Source organism: Gossypium arboreum, chromosome 12 (assembly GCF_025698485.1).
Source record: "Gossypium arboreum isolate Shixiya-1 chromosome 12, ASM2569848v2, whole genome shotgun sequence".
NCBI lineage: Eukaryota > Viridiplantae > Streptophyta > Magnoliopsida > Malvales > Malvaceae > Gossypium > Gossypium arboreum.
This window is the reverse complement of record NC_069081.1, coordinates 14,861,991-14,880,919: the sequence shown is the minus strand read 5'-3', so window position 1 is coordinate 14,880,919 and position 18,929 is coordinate 14,861,991. Positions and strand designations below refer to the sequence as shown.

Here is an 18,929-nt window from a genome sequence, read left to right as displayed (position 1 = left end):
TATTAACTGTTGTGCACCATTACACCCTCTTATAGCATCTTTTCTTCTACACGATTGTATTACATAAATAAAGGACTTTTCGGTAAATCAAGGTATGAACAAGATCCTTCGAACTATTCCATTCTATCCGCTTTGACATTCTACACTTTAGCTTTTTACATTATTGGATTTGGGGTTTTCTCCTTAATCTGAAAGTGCCATAGATTTCTTGCCAGGAATCTCTCAATTGTAAGTTTGCTATGAGGTTTTGATTATTTTATCCTGCATACATTAGCTGATTAACATTCTGTTATCATTATCTATATTTATGTTTGATCTTTGATTTCATTTTATCTTTTAAATTCCTCCTTCATTTTGGCTATCATACCGCGAAGAACAAGTTCAGGTCATATACGTTTATAGGAGAAAACCTTCTAATTCTATTTCTCTTTAATTGATCCAGGTTGTTGTTTGGGGTGCTCATGATGAAAATTTCAGTGGCTGAAGCATCAACTTCCCCATACTTGGTTTAGTTTTCTTTTCTTTTGGAAGCCTTGAACAGATTAGATTTTGAGTACCCAGAGCTCCAAATTTTATTTAATCTTGTTCTTTCTAGTTTTCTCTTTTTTGTAAGGCAAACCCAAAAAGCATGGCGGATGCAATTGTCAGTGTGTTCTTGGAGAAGCTTTTAAACACTCTTGCAGAGGAAGGTCTCTATGTGACCAAATTCAGGGAACAATTTGAAAAGCTACAAACTGAACTTCAATTGATGCAATGTTTCCTCAAGGACGCAGATAGGTTGAAGAGGAAGAACGATACTATAAACAAGGTCTTGGCCGTCCTGCGAGAGTTGATTTATGAAGCTGAAGATATACTAGCGGATTGCCAACTTCAGTCAAGGGATGATGCCTTATTCTCCAATGGCTGCTTAACTTGTATCTCTCCACCAATCCTTCATTTCAAGCATCAAAATGGGAAGCGTATCAAGGAAATTATTGGGGAAATTACCCAGATTAAACAGAACATCCAATCACTCCTTGGTGGGACTCTTTTGTTCCAACCAAATGCCATAAATGGAAAGGACCAAATGCCCAGATGGAGCTCTCAAGTGTATGATCACACTATGGTTGTTGGACTAGAAGCTGATACTAAGAAGATTAAAGACTGGTTATTTGAAGCGGCTCGTGAAGGGAAGCAGGAAATACTAGCAATTGGAGTTGTTGGAATGGGTGGATTGGGCAAGACCACAATTTCTCAGAAAGTGTACAATGAAAAAGAAATAGATGATCACTTTGATAGGAGAATGTGGGTTTCAGTCTCTCAGACATTTACTGAAGAACAAATCATGAGAAGTATGTTGAGAAATTTAGGTGATGCTAGTGTCGGGGATGATGCAAATGAACTGTTGAAAAAGATAAACCAATATCTCTTAGGCAAGAGGTATTTGATCGTGATGGATGATGTGTGGGGTGAAGATGTTGCATGGTGGGGACGAATTTCTCAAGGGTTGCCTAAAGGAAACGGTAGTTGTGTCATCATCACAACGAGAAATGAGAGGGTTTCAAGGAAGATGGGAGTGAAGGAAACAAGGATTCATAGACCTAAATTCCTCAACAAAGATTACAGTTGGCTTCTGTTTCAGAAGATAGCCTTTGCTGCAAGTGAAGGTCAGTGTATCTATCCCGATTTAGAAGATGTTGGAAAAGAGATAGTCGACAAGTGTGAGGGTCTTCCCTTGGCTATCAAAGCTGTGGGAGGAATGATGCTTTGTAAAGCATCATACTATCATGAATGGAGGCGAATTGCAGATCATTTTCGAGATGAATTGGCAGAAAATGATGACTCTGTCATGGCTTCATTGCAGTTGAGTTATGATGAGCTCCCTCCTTACTTGAAGTCATGCTTCCTTAGTTTCTCTCTTTATCCAGATGACTGTGTCATAACAAAACAGCAAGTAGTTCATTGGTGGATTGGTGAGGGATTTGTCCCATAGAGAAGTGGCAGATCTTCAACTGATGCTGGTGAAGATTGTTTCTCAGGGTTGATAAATCGATGTTTGATAGAGGTTGTTGACAAGACTTACAATGGAACAATTTTAACGTGCAAAATGCATGATATGGTTCGCGAATTGGTCATTAAAATAGCAAAAGATGACACATTTTCCGTAACAAACAATACTAATTGCCGCCACTCTGGGATTACCAACAACATGGACAGAAAGCAGCTTACCGCTAATCCGAAGTTAAGGGGATTGGTGTCCACAACCAAAAGTGGTGAAGTCAACAAGATTGAATCAAGTACTGCAAAGAAACTTAGTGAGTTCCGATACTTGAGAGTTCTAGATGTTTCAAAATCAATCTTTGAATTGCCTATCAGTAGCTTGTTATTTCATATCGGTTCACTTCATCATCTAACTTATCTCAGTTTAAGCAACACTCATCCTTTGATTGAACTCCCAGCGTCCTTGGAAAAACTCACCAACCTTCAGATTTTGGACTTGAGTTATTGTCAAAATCTTAGAACTTTGCCTCATAACCTCATTACATTAAGAAAGCTCAAGGTTTTAGATGTCAGTAATTGTGGTTCACTTGAATGCTTGCCAAAAGGTTTGGGGAGGCTTTCAAACCTTGAAGTATTGTTGGGATTTAGACCTGCAAGATCTAGCCATGGTTGCCGTATCGGAGAATTAAGGAACTTGACACGATTGAGGATACTTGGATTACATCTAACACATGCTGATGAAGTTGAAGAGAACGAGGTTAATGCAATGGCGAACCTACATGATCTGGAGAATCTGTCAATAAGTTGCTTTGATAGTCATGGGAGTGATCTAACCTCAAAACTTGACAAACTCTATCCGCCACAACAACTCTATGAGTTGTCCCTCAAGTTCTATCCAGGAAAGATGAGTCCAGCTTGGCTCAATCCTATAGCACTTCCTTTGCTCAAGTACCTCTCAATCTCATCTGGAAATCTTGAAAATGTGAATCAAAACTTTTGGGGATACAACAACATTGTTTGGAAGATCCAAGGGTTAATGTTGGAATCACTTTCGGATTTGGAATTAGAATGGCCAATGTTGCAAGAAGCGATGCAAAGTTTGAGAATTGTGAATGTTAGTTGGTGTCCGGAATTGGTGTCTTTCCCAATTGATGATGTTGGCTTCAGAGGTGGAGTATGGATCAAGGGATAAGCACAAGCATTAAATCTAGAACTAATGTTGACATTCATGTCCACAAATGCAGCGGGTTTTATTATTATTATTATTATTATTATGTAACAAAGGGTACTTGATTGGATTTTCAAAATTTCTTTTTGAGGGTGGATTATCAAATTTAAAGATTTTAACATGGTTGTATATTCATATCATATAATCCTATCTACAGTCTAAATTGTACCGTGGGAGAACCTTTTAGTGCTTTGGATGAACAGCCCAATGTTGACATCAAGTGGGGTAATACAAACTTTATTTTTTTATATTATGCATGTACATTTTAAGGTCAATGTTTTGAGTTCTTGATTGGCTCTCTCAAAAATATTATTTTTAAAATTTGAGCTTGCATTGTTCTATTGAAAATGCAATATGTCTTATGGTTACACTCAATTAATATTAATTATTACTGACATTTTAAAGGCGGAAACAATATTTAGTATTGTCTTTAGGTCACTCAGCTTGCAAAGACTCTCAAATCGATCCATTATTTGTGTTTAGAGAATAATTTCATTAAATCGATTTGATATAAAATGACAATTAACTGATTTAGTTAACAAACTTGAATGATGAAACCTAAAATTAATTAGAAAATCCGAATAAATCTAAAACCAACCCGAGATGCGTGCCTGAACGCACCGGCATCGAAGCATGGAACTATAAAGGATTGAATTTGGGCCTTGTGGACCTAATATTAGCCTGCCGGCTACTGGGGCCGAATTAAGTCCGTCGTGAAACCGGTGCGTTTCATAGGAGATCTTTTCTCTTCAAATTTTCAAGATCCCATATTTTTCCTTTCATTTTTCTTTCGTCTTTACCCAAAAAAAGAGAGATTCCAGCAGGTAAGATTATACCTGGATCTGCTTCCTTCTTTAGAATTTCCCTGAAAGTCTCAATTTTTCTTTCTTTAAATCTTTTATGCATTTGATCCTTTCTGTTGCTTTTTGTTTTAATTTTTCAGAGAAAGAGAAATGGATCCGGATTCAGTTAAATCAACGTTGTCTAATTTAGCATTCGGGAATGTAATGGCAGCAGCTGCTCGTGACTATCAAAAGGTTGTCTTTTTACCTTAATTTTCTCTCTGTTTCTGGTTCTCTTTTATGTGTCGATTTGATCCGACCCGTTTATATCGACCAAGCTTCCATTGAATATTCTGTGTTGTTCTGAAATTTTGTTAAAATAGAACTAGATCATTACCCATATCGTCTGTTATATTGCTCCTCCCAAGGGTGATAAGTAGCTGCCCTTCAATGTTAGATATACTTACTAACTGGCATTGTAGATACTTGCCTTTTGGACCTATTTTACCGCTGAGTCATTGAAGCTACTGTAATTTGTTGGCGAACTTGAATATAATAACTTGTGCGCACTTGTAGATAATAGTCATACAATTTTAAGATTCTGTTTTGGTCTAAAAAGGGGGTTTTCAATGATGGATTGGGAACTGTAACTTAATGGTTTTGGGTGTTTTGATGATGCTTTTTTTAAATGGCTACCCCAGGTTGACTTGCTGTACAAAATGTTATCTCTGATTATCGAAGTTAGCTGGTAACAACATACTTATGCCAAGTGGTATGTGTTTAATGTGAGTGAATTTGTGAATGTCATGGTCTTATAGGAGTTGCTTGCCCAAGAGAAGGCGCAGTCATCTACTGCCAACGAGGAGGTTGACCTTGATGAGCTGATGGATGTAAGTCTTATGAAGCTGTTTGTATTCTGTGATGGAGCATCTTTCATTCATTCTACGTCACTCTGCCTTTGTGTAGGCTCATGACTTCTTGTATACAGGATCCTGAGTTGGAAAAATTGCATGCAGATAGGATTGCTGCTCTCAAGGTTAGAAATTTAATGGCAATTCTTAATTCAATGTGATGAAAAATCGTCTACAGATCTGGGTATGATTGTTCTGAAATCCTTAACGACACTAGGGTTTATTTGAATAGAAAGAAGCCGAGAAGCGAGAAGCCTTAAAGAGGCAAGGGCATGGAGACTACAGGGAGATTACTGAAGGAGATTTCTTGGGTGAAGTCACTGGAAGTGAGACAGTGGTTTGCCACTTCTACCATAAGGAGTTCTATCGATGCAAGTAAAGTATTTTTTTTTTTACTTTTCTCTGTCTGTCATGTACTCATATACACAGTAAGTGACATAAAGTTTGGATACACGTACTGTGCATGCTCAATTATAAATATGAAAGACTTATCAGTATTATGTACGGACATTCAGGATAATGGATAAGCATTTGAAAGCCCTTGCACCAAAGCATATGGATACGAAGTTCATCAAGCTGGATGCTGAGGTGAACATCAACAAGCTTTCTAGATTTCTAAAGCTTGATAGATATTTTTCATATTTCATTCTAGTTGTGGTAATTTTTTCATTGCAAACTTAAGATTCTGAACTTTTGTGGCAGAATGCTCCTTTCTTTGTTACCAAACTTGCAGTCAAAACTTTGCCTTGTGTTATAATTTTCAGGTCAGCCATCATCTCTTAGCTTCTTCTTGTTTTCTTCCTCATGTTTATATGATGAAGAGAAAATGAAAGATTTATGCTTCAAGGCTGTTTAGTTCTGTATTGTTTCTGTAAGGAACTTTCTTCTACCTAAGAATTAAACACTAGATATAGAGATGAACACTTGATGTTTTGCCATGGCTTTTTATGCTTCATGGCTGTTTAGTCTTTGTGAAAAGTTTTGCCATCAAGTGTTAAAAGTTAGAAAACAGTATCTCCCTTTTTATTACATCTAGATAACTTGAACCATTGCAATGTTTTGTCAGAAAAGGGGTTGCTGTAGATAGGCTGGTTGGGTTTCAAGATCTTGGTGCCAAAGATGATTTTGCTATGAGGACACTCGAGGTTGTACTGATAAAGAAAGGTAATGAACTTGTCTGGTTCAACATGCAATTCATGGTATTTAGCAGTGATGAAAACCATGTATCATTTTACAGGTATAATTAGTGAGAAGAAAAATGAAGATGATGAGGATGATGTTTATGATGAGAGTAGGCGCAGGACAGTGAGATCTTCCGTGAATCATGACTCTGATTCTGACTGAAAAAGAAAAAGAAATTGCTATCTTCTATCGGGTTCCTTGTCTCAAGAGGTTCCTTTTGCAGTCCCTTAATTAAATATAGGAACATGTTGGTAAGAGATGCTAAGCACTAATAATTACAATGTATTTTGGTTTGGCGCCGGCTTTTACGGCATGGTTCTGTGAGAAGTTTGAATTGTATCCTAAAGAGAGGGAAGCTGTAGAGATAGACCATTCACTATATGATATTTCCCAAGTAGTTGTAATGCTTTATCGCCATAAAGGTCATTGATGTATGCTTGTGCTATCTGCCTGGTTATGTATGAAGTCTTACCGTTGTTTTGACATTCAATTGCTGCTGTAATTTGCAGCTAGTTCTTAGCATTCCATATTTATGAATGATATGCATTGGAGACGGTTTAATCAACTTGCATGTAGCTTATAATTTGCTGTATTATTGCCAGATGAGGTGCAAGGGTAACCATGACTGTAAAATTAGCGCTTTTCAAAGTTGCCGGAGGGCATCAACCGAACTTTCCTTTGATCCAAAGAAAATACATATGATTAAATTGTAAGTTTTTCTAGTTAAATGATCAGAACAAAAATTTAGCATAATTTGGTGACTAAGATGTAGTTTACTTTAACGCGTAATGAACTGTTTTTGTTTTATTAAGTTCTTATCTTCTTTATAAAAAGAAATCCTGAGATTAGATTTCGGCTCTTGACATGGATTGAAAATTGGGATTACACCAAAGCTGTGGGCTTTAACTTAGACATTTTTAGGTCATTTGACTTTAATTGGGTCTTGAAACGGATTAATTTGGGCCTTTTGGACTAAACTAATACTAGCCCGATTTAATCGTAAGTAATTATCTATTTAAAATAAAAACTTTAATTTATTTAAAATTTAATTTTTTGGTTAATATTCACTCTCCTAAGTCTAATTTAAACATAAATTAATCTAATTCAAAATTAAAACAAATTTAAAACGAAATAGAATAAATTTTGGTTTGAATCGGACATTTTGAAAAACTCAATTTGGTTTTTAATCTTAAATTTTCTTAAAAATTCAATTTAATCCTAAACTAAATAAAAAATTTAATTGAGTCTCTAATTTAATATAGAAGCCCATTCTTGTAAAATTCAAAGTCAAATCATAGTAAAAAAACGAAAATAATGTCTAAATAAAATTTTGAAAACCGAGTCGATTTGTGATATTTATAGTAATAAACTTTTCTCAAAATATACATATGCTTTGAGCCAAACAGATCCTTGTCGTTCTCAACTTTCAACCGAACAACGTTCCTTGTTATTCTCATATCACAAACTGCTTTGAGTGCGGCCTCAAACAATTCGGAATCAAATACAAAACTAGAAATAATTTTCTTACTTTCAATAGAAAAGTAAATCTCTCTCTTATAGACATCGGTAGAATTGTTATTCTCAGAAAATGTAATTTATACTTAGAAATAAATTCTCACTATTTTCAAACAAAATAACAATATCTCAAAGTTGTATACAACTTATTGTGTTTTTAGCTATACTAATGTCATCCACTTATAGGCGGAAGTGAAACCCTAGTTGAATTAGTAGAATGCATTTAATGGCTATTTAAAAGGAACACAATCTCCTAATTGAACTAGGAAAGAAAGGGGTTAATAGGGTGTGCTTTCCCTCAAAGGTATTATGATGAGGATCCGGGCCTTTCCTGTACTAGATCTAATTATGTGTGCTTCCTAGTCTTTTAACCCAGTACTTTATAATTTAATCCAACCCAATATATATATTTTTTATTTCTCAAAATAGACATTACATATTAATTTTTTTGAAATTAAATTAATTTCTCAACCCAATTCTTATTTCATTAAAATCATGATAATTTTACCGTAAAATTTTTATGAGAAAATATATTTAATTTTCGCATTCAACGAATTCAAAATGACCAATTAATTTAATTTCATTTTCGAACTTCAATTAATTAATTAATAATTAGAAAATTATAAATCAATTATGAAGTCATTTTCATACTAAGTGAGAAAACCATATTCATTTTCAATGTTTCCCATTTCTCTAACTCTATCATTTCTATCCATTTATGTTCATTTCATTCAACATGCAATTCATTTCTGGTTTCAACAAGCTAACAGATGGACCAATTAGATATTTATGATTAGGGCTCAAATGATTTATAATTAAATTCCAGGTTTTCACCTATTAATTGTAAACTCATTTAGTCATGAAGTCATTCCACTATAGTATCATGATTGAGCTCTCTCTAATGGCATACCATTACGAAAGCTACTCGATTAATTCTCATCCAACAACCTTGTCATAAGTGTGTTACCCTCATAGGATATCCTTAATCACTTTGGAATAAATATGCTCTCCCAATATGATCCTATTTTATCTCATAGTAACAGTTACATCTTTTTTCATGAAAAGTTTATCACTATCAAATAGTAATTAAGTCATTCATAACAAAGACAAACGACCTATGGCCACGTTTACTTTTCATCTATCATGTAATGCCAACAAGAGGATATCATTTACCCATTTCTTGGGTTATGAATTTCACTATTGTGAATGATGCTACATACTGTAGAAGTTGTATACCCAATGCACCAACATTTAGTTCATTATCTATTTGAAGTCAGGCTTTTACTTACATAAAAGGATACGAGTCACTCATACATAATCATCATCCATTTAGGATTAAGGTATGTCACACTATGAACGTCACAAGTGAATAAATCCATAAATGGATTTAGGATCTATTTTGCTTAGGTCTAGTCTGATGCACTATCAGTCCAGTTAATACATATGTGTCTATATCTTTTAGGAGTCATCCACTCTTTTCCCAATTGGACTTGATAGACGACATATTAGTTTTTCAATCGGTTTACTTATTTTCGATTAGACTAATGACATGTATAGGTTCGTCTACTAATATAAGTTGTCTTTTCGTATTACGATCTGACCATGTAATACCACTTAGTATTAGTTAAACATTAGACAACTAGTGAGCTAATATTTACTTCTATTTACTTTACATGCAAGAATCACGTGAGGACAATATACAAAGGGTGTTAATGTAATCCATGAATAATTTTATTAACCAATTTGTTCGAAAAAGTTACAAGTGTACAAGCTAATATACTACACTTAGGGTACCAAATCCAACACACCTACCACGAGTTTGTTGGAAAAAAATCTAGTTTGAGATTAGTTTTCTTGCACAACGAAAAATAAAAAAAATTTAAAATCAAGTCGATTTGTGATATTTATAGTAATAAACCCTTAAATGAATTTACACCTGTGTTTTCGGCTAGACGGATACTTTTCATTCATGGCCTTCAACCGAATATCCTTCTCCGCTATTCTCGTACGATGGTTTGCTTCGTGTGTGCGCTCGAATGATTCAAATCAAACACAAAATTAGAAATAGTTATCTTTACTTTTAGTGTGAAAACGAAAAATCTCTAATCAATAGAAACTGACAAAATTTGTTATTCTAGAAAATATATTTAATAGTTGAGAATAAATTCTCTATTTTCGACCAGAATAATAATATCTAAAGTTTTGTAAATAGTCGTACCAATATCATCTATTTATAGGGATAAGAGGTAAAACCTTTGTTAAATTGTAAAAGTTTATTTCAACTAGAAATATAAACTCCTAGTTTATCTAAGAGTATAGAGGGTGGCAACCCTAGTTAATAATACAAGGGTTTGTTGTCCCCCTCATTAACTTGAGGGGCTTTTAGGCCTCTCCCATATTGGGTCTAATTACAAGTATTTTTTGAGCTTTTAATCCAATACTTTATAATTCAATTCAACCCGATATTTGTTATTTTATTTCCCAAAATAAACATTTTAATATATTTCTAATTAAATAATCTTCTCAACCCAATTCTAATTCGTTAAAATCATAACGACTTTACTATAAAATAATATATAAGAAAATATATTCAATATTTCTATATTCAACAGTTCACTATGACCAAATAATTTATTTCTATTTTTGAACTTCATTTAATTTGAAAAACATAAATTCATTTGCAGGTCATTTTCATTTTCATTTTGGAGAAAACATAATCATTTCCAAATTATTTCATTTCTTTATTTTCATTTTCATTTTGAAGAAAACTATAATCATTTCCAAATATTTCTCATTTCTCCATTTTCATTATTTCTATTCATTTCTGTTCATTTGATTTAATATGTAATTCATTTTTTATTTCAACAAGCTAGCGGATGGGCCAATTGGACATATGTGATTAAGGCTCAAATGGTTTATAATGAACTTCCAACTTTTCGGCTATTGATCTACCGTAATTTGATGTGGCAAATTAGGCTTCCCCAATACACTTGAGGACCTTGTTTTCAAGCATAGTATCATTTCTTTATAGTTTTTCTTAGTTTTAATTTTTTATTTAATAAGTGAAAATGCCTCATTTTTCTTGTTTTGATACCCAAATTGGCTAGTAGTGCCATTGGGGGCCTTGACATATAATTGAGTGTTGTAGGGATGTGTTGGAGGTTGGAATCGAGTGAGAACATCACCAAAGCAAAGGGTATCACGATATCCTACCCTTGGAATCATGATACCTCCAATGGGCCCCAAAGATGGAGACCACACAGTGATGTCGCAATATCCACCCTAGGGTATCATGATATCCACATGCTTTGATAACTTCCATTTCAAGACTGTCGACTATGTAGCAATACTCCTACCCAAGGTGGACACTTGGAACCACGAGGAACTACCTAGAAAACACCCATGAATGGCTCTCTCTTCACACCACTCAAGTGTCTCGCCTCTTACTAGGCCACTCGTTATTAGTAGGAACACTTTTACCACTAAAAGAAGACCACCAAGGGACTACTGGGGCATAACGACCTCGTACTACCTCAGTAAGAAGAATGTTAGAGTAGTACCACACTCAACGACAACTCACATATGACCTTGCCACCTAGCCGGCCGCAAAATCATTATGTCTCGATTTTGTCGATGATGTGGCACTATTGGGAACGAGACCTCCCTCCATATAAATACCATGTAGAACGATGAAAGAATTATCTTCAACCCTCATTAGCAATCTTCTTCAACATCCTATCTCCCTTACTTGCATGTTATCCTCCTATCCCACTCTCCTAATTTTTTTTTTGACTCTCCACCTATTTAGGAGAACCAGCCTCCTTTGCACCACTCCTTCTCCTCATTTCTTTTCTAATACATTGTATCAACCTTACTTTTTAATTGGGTCACGATTCTTTTCTTAATAGAGATAACGAATAGAATTATTTTGATAACATAATTATATTTTAAACACCACTCTTGAATAATTACCAAAGTAGAAAAAATGGTATAATTTAAAGAAATTTAACATACAACCCTATACATGCCATTTATAACCATAGGTTAAAACATTGAAAAACCACCAAAACAGATTGATGGATAGTGTGATCATGCTCGGACAATGTTCTCAACCAATCGAGCTTTTTGATGACTTACAAAGAAATGAAATAACTAACATAAGCATTAAGCTAAGTAAGCTCGTATAATATGAACTTAGTCTTACCGGACATGCAAAATTTAAACCATTCAAACATGAATTCATTTATATGTCAATTGCACATCTTTCATTTCTATACCATTTCTATATACACACATTTCAAAGGTTTGCAAATGAATCAATAAGACATATAAATACAACCAATCTTGAACGTGCATAATAAGCTTTGCCTTCCAAATTCCATTCAACACTTAATTCACCATCATCAATAATTTTGCATTTAAACCTAAATATAACTATGAAAAAAAAAAAAACTATCGCCGGATTAGTCCCCATCTCTTGTACTTTTTACCTATGGACCGCACACTGCTTTTCATTTTTCGTGCAATATTGTTGTATCCTATTGATTATGCATCCAAATGAGAAAGTTTGTTTTTTTGCTAAGTTATGCCAAGTTGATGATTCCCTAATAATCATTCATTTTCATGGAGGTTGACATGTATAAATGAGCCAGCCAAAGCTCTAGGTCTCCACAACCAGACCTCATTCCTACAGTCCTACACCTTTAGTTTATAAATCTTGATAATCCCAAAGGCCAAAATTACTATTTCTTATGTACAACCTCAAGTTCTTAATTGGGGCCGGGGGATTGTCTATACCCCACCAGTGCAACTATTAATAAAATATGATGCTGAAGACTGGGGCACCAGGCATAGTCCTCTACTTCTAAGGTCACGCTTCTGCTCTTCCTGTCCTTCCACTCTTGAACCCTGCCAAAAAAAAAAACTATTAATTTTCCAATTAACGATGATTAATATTAAGTTCCAATGCCATTTGGCTTGCAACTGTGTGGTTTATTGAGATAGCCAGGGTATTTCATACCCCTTGCATTGTTCTATAAAACTTGCTTTGCGATGACTTCATAAATGGCACGCTCAGTGTCTGCAAATGGAAATTGAAGAAAATACTTGTTAAGGACACCAAAGCAACTATATATATATAGTGAAAGGAATCAAAATAACCAAGAGTGAAAATTACCTGAACTTGGTCATGAAGGAACTGGATGTACCCAATGGCTTCTGATAACACAGTAGCTGTATCTGTCTGGCTATCACTCAAACACAGAAATTTAGATATGCAAGTATGGCCCTATTAATATTTTAACTTCTTGAACTGTAAAATTCTCACATCTCAATCAGTATTTAGTGGAATGGTGATCAGGAGGTAACATGGAATGAAATGTACCTTGCCAAAAGGTGCCACTAACTTCTGAAGAGCAGCGACCCTGTCTCCTAGTTTCTCTTTCCTAACCTGTAGCTAAAAACCCAAAGTCCAATGTATGGTAAGAACTGTAAATTTGAAATAAAAACTACAACTCGAAGAGTTACTAAGTGGAATCAGTTCCACCTTCAATGTGGGACATGGGGATCGTGACATTGAAGACCTATGCTTCTTAGCATCCGTATGGGTCGATTCCTTTGTATCAGAAAAGCTACCTGGCCTCTTTGCACTTGTAGTTGTTCCGCTAACAAAGGCTGATACCTTATGCTGGTAGAAAGGAAAGCAATTCATTATCTCAGCATGTTAAAGTGACCAATAAAAAGCTTGAAACAATAGTAGTGTATGTAAATGAAAAAGGAACTCTTTCATTGCTGGTGATAGTAGTATTTTGTTTGGTAGAGAACAGGAGATTTTAAATGCATGAAAATTCAAAGTGGCAGAAATAAGAATTAAGAGAGAAAGATACCCACTTTGGAACCGGTGGACGTATCATCACTATGTTCTCTTCTGTGATCAAGGGATTCATGGCCCATAAACACACTTCTGTTTAATTTCCCAGGAATATCGATTAAAGATTGATTACAACTTCCACCATCATATGTTGAGGTCAAAAGATCCAAGGATTTCAGGTTCAGGTCCAAAGAGCTAGAAAACAATGTGGAACACAAATCCGAGGTTGAAATACTTGTACTTTGAAAGATGTGATTGAAATCGTATCTGCTAGCTGATGACGTAGTTCCTAAATATGGTGGCGGATGATGATCATTGCTGTGCAACTCTCCTGAGGAAAGATGCAGCTCAGTCATGTTGTTAGAAATGGGGAAACTGCTGTGCCATAGATTGTCATGATGAGTACTTGAATATTGTGGATGGTGGTACATCATCTCACTCAGTTTGGGGAAGGAATCCGACATCTCATCTTTGATATTTGCAATGAGAAATTCACTTGCAGATTGTTGGATGAAGCTATCTTGGTTCATGGAAGTCCTTATCAAGGGCGGCACTTGCCATGGATCCCTTGATTTTGATATGGTTTCATTCAGATCCCTATTGTATTTACTACCAATATTCCTGCACGAGAGATTGACATAAATACAACATGTATTCAACATGAAAACTTTACTAATATACTATTATACTGAAAATCACAGAAACCCCATAGGCATGTTTATGTTGCATGAACAAATCCAGAAGACTACACGTAATAATCAAAGAAAAGTTAACAATAAGTAAAGCTCAGACTGTAACAATGGAAACAACAGAAACTTTATCTTATTTAGGCACTTACGGGAAGAGGTTTTGATTCCATTCATCTATGGTTGAAACTTGATGGCTTGTTGGAGTTCCCAGAGAGGAATACTTAAGATACTGCTCTTGAACCTTATTGCCATGAGGATGAAGATTTGCAGATTCCATGATGATTCTAGTAAGTTTAATATATTATTAACCCTTGAAAAAACGAACCAAATAAACTAACATCTCCCTTTGGTTCAATGAAGAAGCAATATATATAGTAAACCACTTCAGCCTTTAACCCACACTTTTCTCCCTTGATTTCCTCTACCTGCAACTGCATGCAAAGTCTCAGCTTAAAGCAACAATCTGAAACAAAGAAAAAAGATACCCTCTTTTTGCAACTTCAGTATGGTAGTGATATGATATTGGTTAAGTTTCGTGTTTTGTGCTTGCTATTCTCTGCAAGATCACATATATAGATGGATAAGACATGATTTGATTGAAACCCTGATTTGTTTGGAATTGGACTAAGATGAGAAAATTTTGTTTGAAAATGATCTTTCCTTTATCTTTTGTTCAAAGACTTTTGTATTAAGCAAAATATATATAGGCATATTCGGAGCTAGGGTTTTCATACTAAAGTTAAAAATATTAGGTAATTAAATCACCACCATTACAAAAGAGAAATAGTAATCCTCTTTTCGGTACAATAATAGTAGAGTTTAACTTAGTTAATTCATTTTTAAAAATTGGAAATAGAAGAATAAACTATAAAATAACACTTTCTAAGAATAACAACTAAAAATATATATATATATGTATTTTTTTAAAAAAATAGGGTTTGGATTTGATGTATTGAAATTATATAAATTTATATAGTGTGAGTGAATTGTATTATCAATTAATTAATAGATAATTTTAAAATAATTAAAATGATATATATAATGGATCATATTTAATAAATCCATAAACTTTTATTCCATACTCATCGTTTAGAATCTTGTTAATTAAAAACTAGCTACTGTTTGATTGAGCTGAACTTTCGGAATTGTTTGGATTAAACAAAACTAAGATGTCTTTTCAATGAAAAGAGACCTAAATATAGAATAAGTAATAATGACCCAGAAAAGATAGGTGAGAGGAAAAGATGATAAATATATGAAAAAATAAATTATGGAGATTCTGGGACAGATTGCTAACTTGTCGTTTGCCTATTTCTCTCCTACTTTCTCCATCATCCGTAACTTTTTCATGCTTTAATTTTCGGTCCTCATTAGAGGTGTAATACAGTCAAGTGGAGTCCGAATATAGCTAAGTTCTAGCTTGAGATCGAGCTTGAATCGGAATTTTGAACTCAGTTCAATATTTGTCTTTAACTTCATTTATTAATTTTTTTACTCAACTCAATAATTAAGGTTAGGACTAATAATATATGTTAATGACAATAATAAAATATAAAAATATGAGAAGTTTGATAAGGCCCACGAGTCGTTCAAGTTAAGTATTACGAAGTTTGAATTCAACTCGACTAATAGCTCGAGCTGCTCAAACTTGAGATTAGGTCGATAATTACCGAATCGAGTTCAATTTTTTTAAATCAAACTTGAATAGCTTGCGAGCACTAGTGTCTTATTTACGCCTGTAATTCTCATCTTTCAACATTGGGTTATTTTTTTGCACAAGTACAGAATTCAAATTATTTGACTCACGACACCAAATCAATCAATTTTTGTCTAAGTTTATATATAAATTATAATAAAGTAATTTTAATATATGAATTTTTTTTAGATTTTATTTTGAATTTAGATATAAATATATTTTAATTTTAGATAAATTATGAAAAAAATCAGAATTCAGTTTTTATGTATATAATCATTTATAAAACATGAGGTTGGACTTGAATTCTAATTAAATTTTGTAATCTAAAGATTATTCAAGTTTTTAGATTTATGGGGCAAAAACTAACCAATTATTGGAATAACATTGGGATTCCAAGATGCAATTTGGTATGTTTATAATTAAGAACAGGATTTGGAGTATTAAATTCAAAGTGAGATAGCACTTATCAACTTGCTTAACTAAGCATTTCAATTGGAATCCTCGTTGGGATGCATTAAGCTTTGACATATATTTATAATTCAAAATATACATCTTATATTATAAAAAAAAACAAAATAAAATATTGTTAAATGCCATAAAATACGATCATCTCACCACTACTAACATTACTTTTCACAGTCATTGTAAGCAGTCAACCGTACTCAACCATTTCTTTAGTTCCTCTTTTCACTGTATTTCGCACGCGAAATTTATTATTTATATATTTACATTATTTTTATCAAAATTAAAGTATTTATTACAGCAGCAATAATTAATCTTTTAGTTGTGATTCTAAAAAAAAAGTAAATAATTAATTATAAAATATATTTCATTGTTATGAACAGTATTAAACTTTTAACCACATAATTAAGAGTGAAATGAGTAATGATGATATAAAATTTTAAACCTTAAAACTCTAACAGTAAACATTCAATTGTTAAATAAACCCTTTTGGACAAAATTTGGAATAGAAGGTAAAAACTCAAAATCCAATTTTAAAGTTAAAAATAAAAATAAAAACAAAATCTAAATATTAGGTAAGTTATTGAAGATCAATCTAATTTATTGACGATATTTATAAATTAGATATTACCATGAATATAGGTATAGGCATAGGCGCCTAGCCTTATTTGTCTTCTCTCCTTGGTTAAATAAGATTTAATAACAATAAGGATATGTTAAAACTTGTGGAAGAAATTAAGAATGGCGGTGAAATGGAAAAGTAATAATATAGTATAGAGAAGTGGCAAAGTAGAGCATGAAAAGTAGGTGTAATTGGCTGAATTATTAAGAAGACAAGGCGTTTGAACCCTAGCCGATCTATGCTCACTTTTGTTAGCATGCAGAAAATCCAGGTATGGAGGACAATGCTAGCTAGTCATTTTTTATTTTTATTTTTTTACATTTCCTATCCAGCAAATGAAGTCACAGCGCATACATCAAATTCAGGGTCCATTTACGTATTTTATTTACAAGATAATTAGACTATAATCTACCTCATGATAAAAAACTACTAAGGATTTTTATGTTGTGTTTAGCCTTGTAAACATGGAAGCTTTCAAGAAACCACGACATGTGCCAAAACTTTTAGAGTGAGTGGGTATAAAAGTCAAAACTTTTCATAATTGTTAAATAAGGATGAAACGTTTCTTATGTGCTTAAACAAAGGTTTTTCACACACTTCACTTCACATTAGTTTGTAATACAAAATTAGATGAATATCGGTCTATTTAAAATAGAATATATGAAAGATAAGCTAAATAACTAAAAAAAAATGAAAACATAATTTCAAATCTAATATGCAACATTTAAAAGCTTTTTCTTCTTATTTTTAACATGATCGGGTATTCATTAAATAAAGACAAGGATAGCAATTAATGGGATAATGTACCGTCCCAAAACCACCACAAACCTTCCAAATTCAAACAAAACAGAAATTAAAGAAAAAAAAACAACAACAACAACAAAACAGAAAACCCCAAAAACCCTATCATTTCTTCCCATATATCCCGAAGAAGACCAGATGAAATCCTCTCATGTTTAAGCCAAAAGACTATTGCATGAACAGATCCTTGCTATCAATAGACAGAGAAACACTTTGGAAACTATTTGGATTTTGGAGTAATAGATTAGATAATTTCCAAAAACCAAATCCGAGAGGAGCAGATTAAGTTTGATAGAGTTATCGTTGCCGATCTCTTTCAGCCGTCCATTCCACCATCTCTAGCGCCTCCTCAATCCAGTACCGCGGAACCGAAAATCGACGACCTTCTCCCGCCAGAGTGTGCGCATCGGTGTTGGCTATCCTTCCAATAAAACATAAGGTGACTTTATAAATAAATAAAAAATACCAATTTTGCCTTTACATCTCGAACAATCGGGTTTAAAACTAACTTATCAAGTTTGGATGAAGCCACCTTCTTAATAATAGTGACTGAATTGCCCTCCAGTTGAATCGATCGAAACCCCAACTCAGCCGCAAAAGTGACAGCTTGCTCACATGCTCGAGCTTTTGCAACGAAAGCATCTGAAACACCATGGTGAGGGTAAGTACGTGCAACCATGATAAATCCTACAGGGTTTCAGCTAGTACTCTTGATGCTTTAAAGGTGTTTTTTATAAAAACAATTTTAAAAATAATCTAAAATCTACATTAAAAGTTGGTGTTTGGCACCACCAACATGCCACGTTAGTCATCTACATTAAAAAAATTAATTTTTTTATGGAGTCATGTAGAATGACACCATTTATATAAATACTAGAGAAATATTATGATTTTTAAAAGTATAATAAAAGATTTTAACAATTTCACTTTTTTTTCTGATGGAGCCAAATAAATTGGCGCTACCATAATTTAAAAAATTTTCCTGACACCCTATTGGTTATTTCCCTATTGAGGTAAATTTTTTATTTTTTTCATCAGATTCTTTATTTTGTTTTATTACTTATTTATTTATTTATTTATTTAAGTTTTAATTTGTCCTTATTTATTTTATTTTTGGTTTGTTTATTATTGATTTTAAAAATTTGAAATGTATATTTGAAATATTTTATAATATTTTTAAAATTTTAAATAT

General features: G+C 33.4%; 3 protein-coding genes and 1 long non-coding RNA gene across 5 annotated transcripts; 2 read left to right on the top strand and 2 right to left on the bottom strand.

Moving 5' to 3' along the window:
- Positions 1 to 446: 446 nt before the first annotated feature.
- On the top strand, positions 447 to 3,456 carry LOC108477050 (disease resistance RPP13-like protein 4). Its single transcript, XM_017779476.2, is given in 1 exon segment — positions 447 to 3,456. A coding segment is annotated over 1 exon segment (2,544 nt). The 5' UTR covers positions 447 to 628; the 3' UTR covers positions 3,173 to 3,456.
- Positions 3,457 to 3,802: 346 nt separating this feature from the next.
- On the top strand, positions 3,803 to 6,648 carry LOC108477079 (thioredoxin domain-containing protein PLP3B-like). 2 transcript variants are annotated; one of them, XM_017779521.2, is made up of 9 exons: positions 3,803 to 4,032; positions 4,152 to 4,245; positions 4,809 to 4,880; positions 4,979 to 5,026; positions 5,134 to 5,276; positions 5,417 to 5,489; positions 5,604 to 5,665; positions 5,968 to 6,065; positions 6,139 to 6,648. In XM_017779521.2, the coding sequence occupies exons 2-9, from the start codon at positions 4,162 to 4,164 to the stop codon at positions 6,243 to 6,245; spliced, it is 687 nt and encodes a 228-aa protein (XP_017635010.1). In that variant the 5' UTR covers positions 3,803 to 4,032; positions 4,152 to 4,161; the 3' UTR covers positions 6,246 to 6,648. The 2 variants fall into 2 exon arrangements, with proteins under 2 accessions (XP_017635010.1, XP_052879501.1); XM_053023541.1 differs by lacking the exons at positions 3,803 to 4,032; positions 4,152 to 4,245 and having other exon boundaries at positions 4,957 to 5,026.
- Positions 6,649 to 12,389: 5,741 nt separating this feature from the next.
- Positions 12,390 to 14,825, bottom strand: LOC108477493 (transcription factor bHLH110-like). Its single transcript, XM_017780040.2, has 7 exons — positions 14,306 to 14,825; positions 13,488 to 14,088; positions 13,144 to 13,284; positions 12,982 to 13,053; positions 12,775 to 12,840; positions 12,619 to 12,678; positions 12,390 to 12,506 (listed from the first exon to the last, which is right to left on the bottom strand). The coding sequence occupies exons 1-7, from the start codon at positions 14,431 to 14,433 to the stop codon at positions 12,390 to 12,392; spliced, it is 1,185 nt and encodes a 394-aa protein (XP_017635529.1). The 5' UTR covers positions 14,434 to 14,825.
- Positions 14,826 to 17,631: 2,806 nt separating this feature from the next.
- LOC128285751 (uncharacterized) lies at positions 17,632 to 18,435 on the bottom strand. Its single transcript, XR_008276300.1, has 2 exons — positions 18,247 to 18,435; positions 17,632 to 18,153 (listed from the first exon to the last, which is right to left on the bottom strand). It is a non-coding gene; the product is annotated as an uncharacterized LOC128285751 (long non-coding RNA).
- Between the last annotated feature and the right edge of the window lie 494 nt (positions 18,436 to 18,929).

Bases quoted from the DNA above. Each gene is read 5' to 3' on its own strand.
- LOC108477079 (XM_017779521.2), top strand. From the start codon at position 4,162: ATGGATCCGGATTCAGTTAAATCAACGTTGTCTAATTTAGCATTCGGG. The intron at 4,246-4,808 runs GTTGTCTTTTTA...ATGGTCTTATAG, and splicing joins CTGCTCGTGACTATCAAAAG to GAGTTGCTTGCCCAAGAGAA. The intron at 4,881-4,978 runs GTAAGTCTTATG...TCTTGTATACAG, and splicing joins ACCTTGATGAGCTGATGGAT to GATCCTGAGTTGGAAAAATT.
- LOC108477493 (XM_017780040.2), bottom strand. From the start codon at position 14,433: ATGGAATCTGCAAATCTTCATCCTCATGGCAATAAGGTTCAAGAGCAG. The intron at 13,285-13,487 runs GTGGGTATCTTT...CCTTTCTACCAG, and splicing joins ATACGTCCACCGGTTCCAAA to CATAAGGTATCAGCCTTTGT. The intron at 12,507-12,618 runs GTATGAAATACC...TTTTTTTGGCAG, and splicing joins TTTATAGAACAATGCAAGGG to GGTTCAAGAGTGGAAGGACA.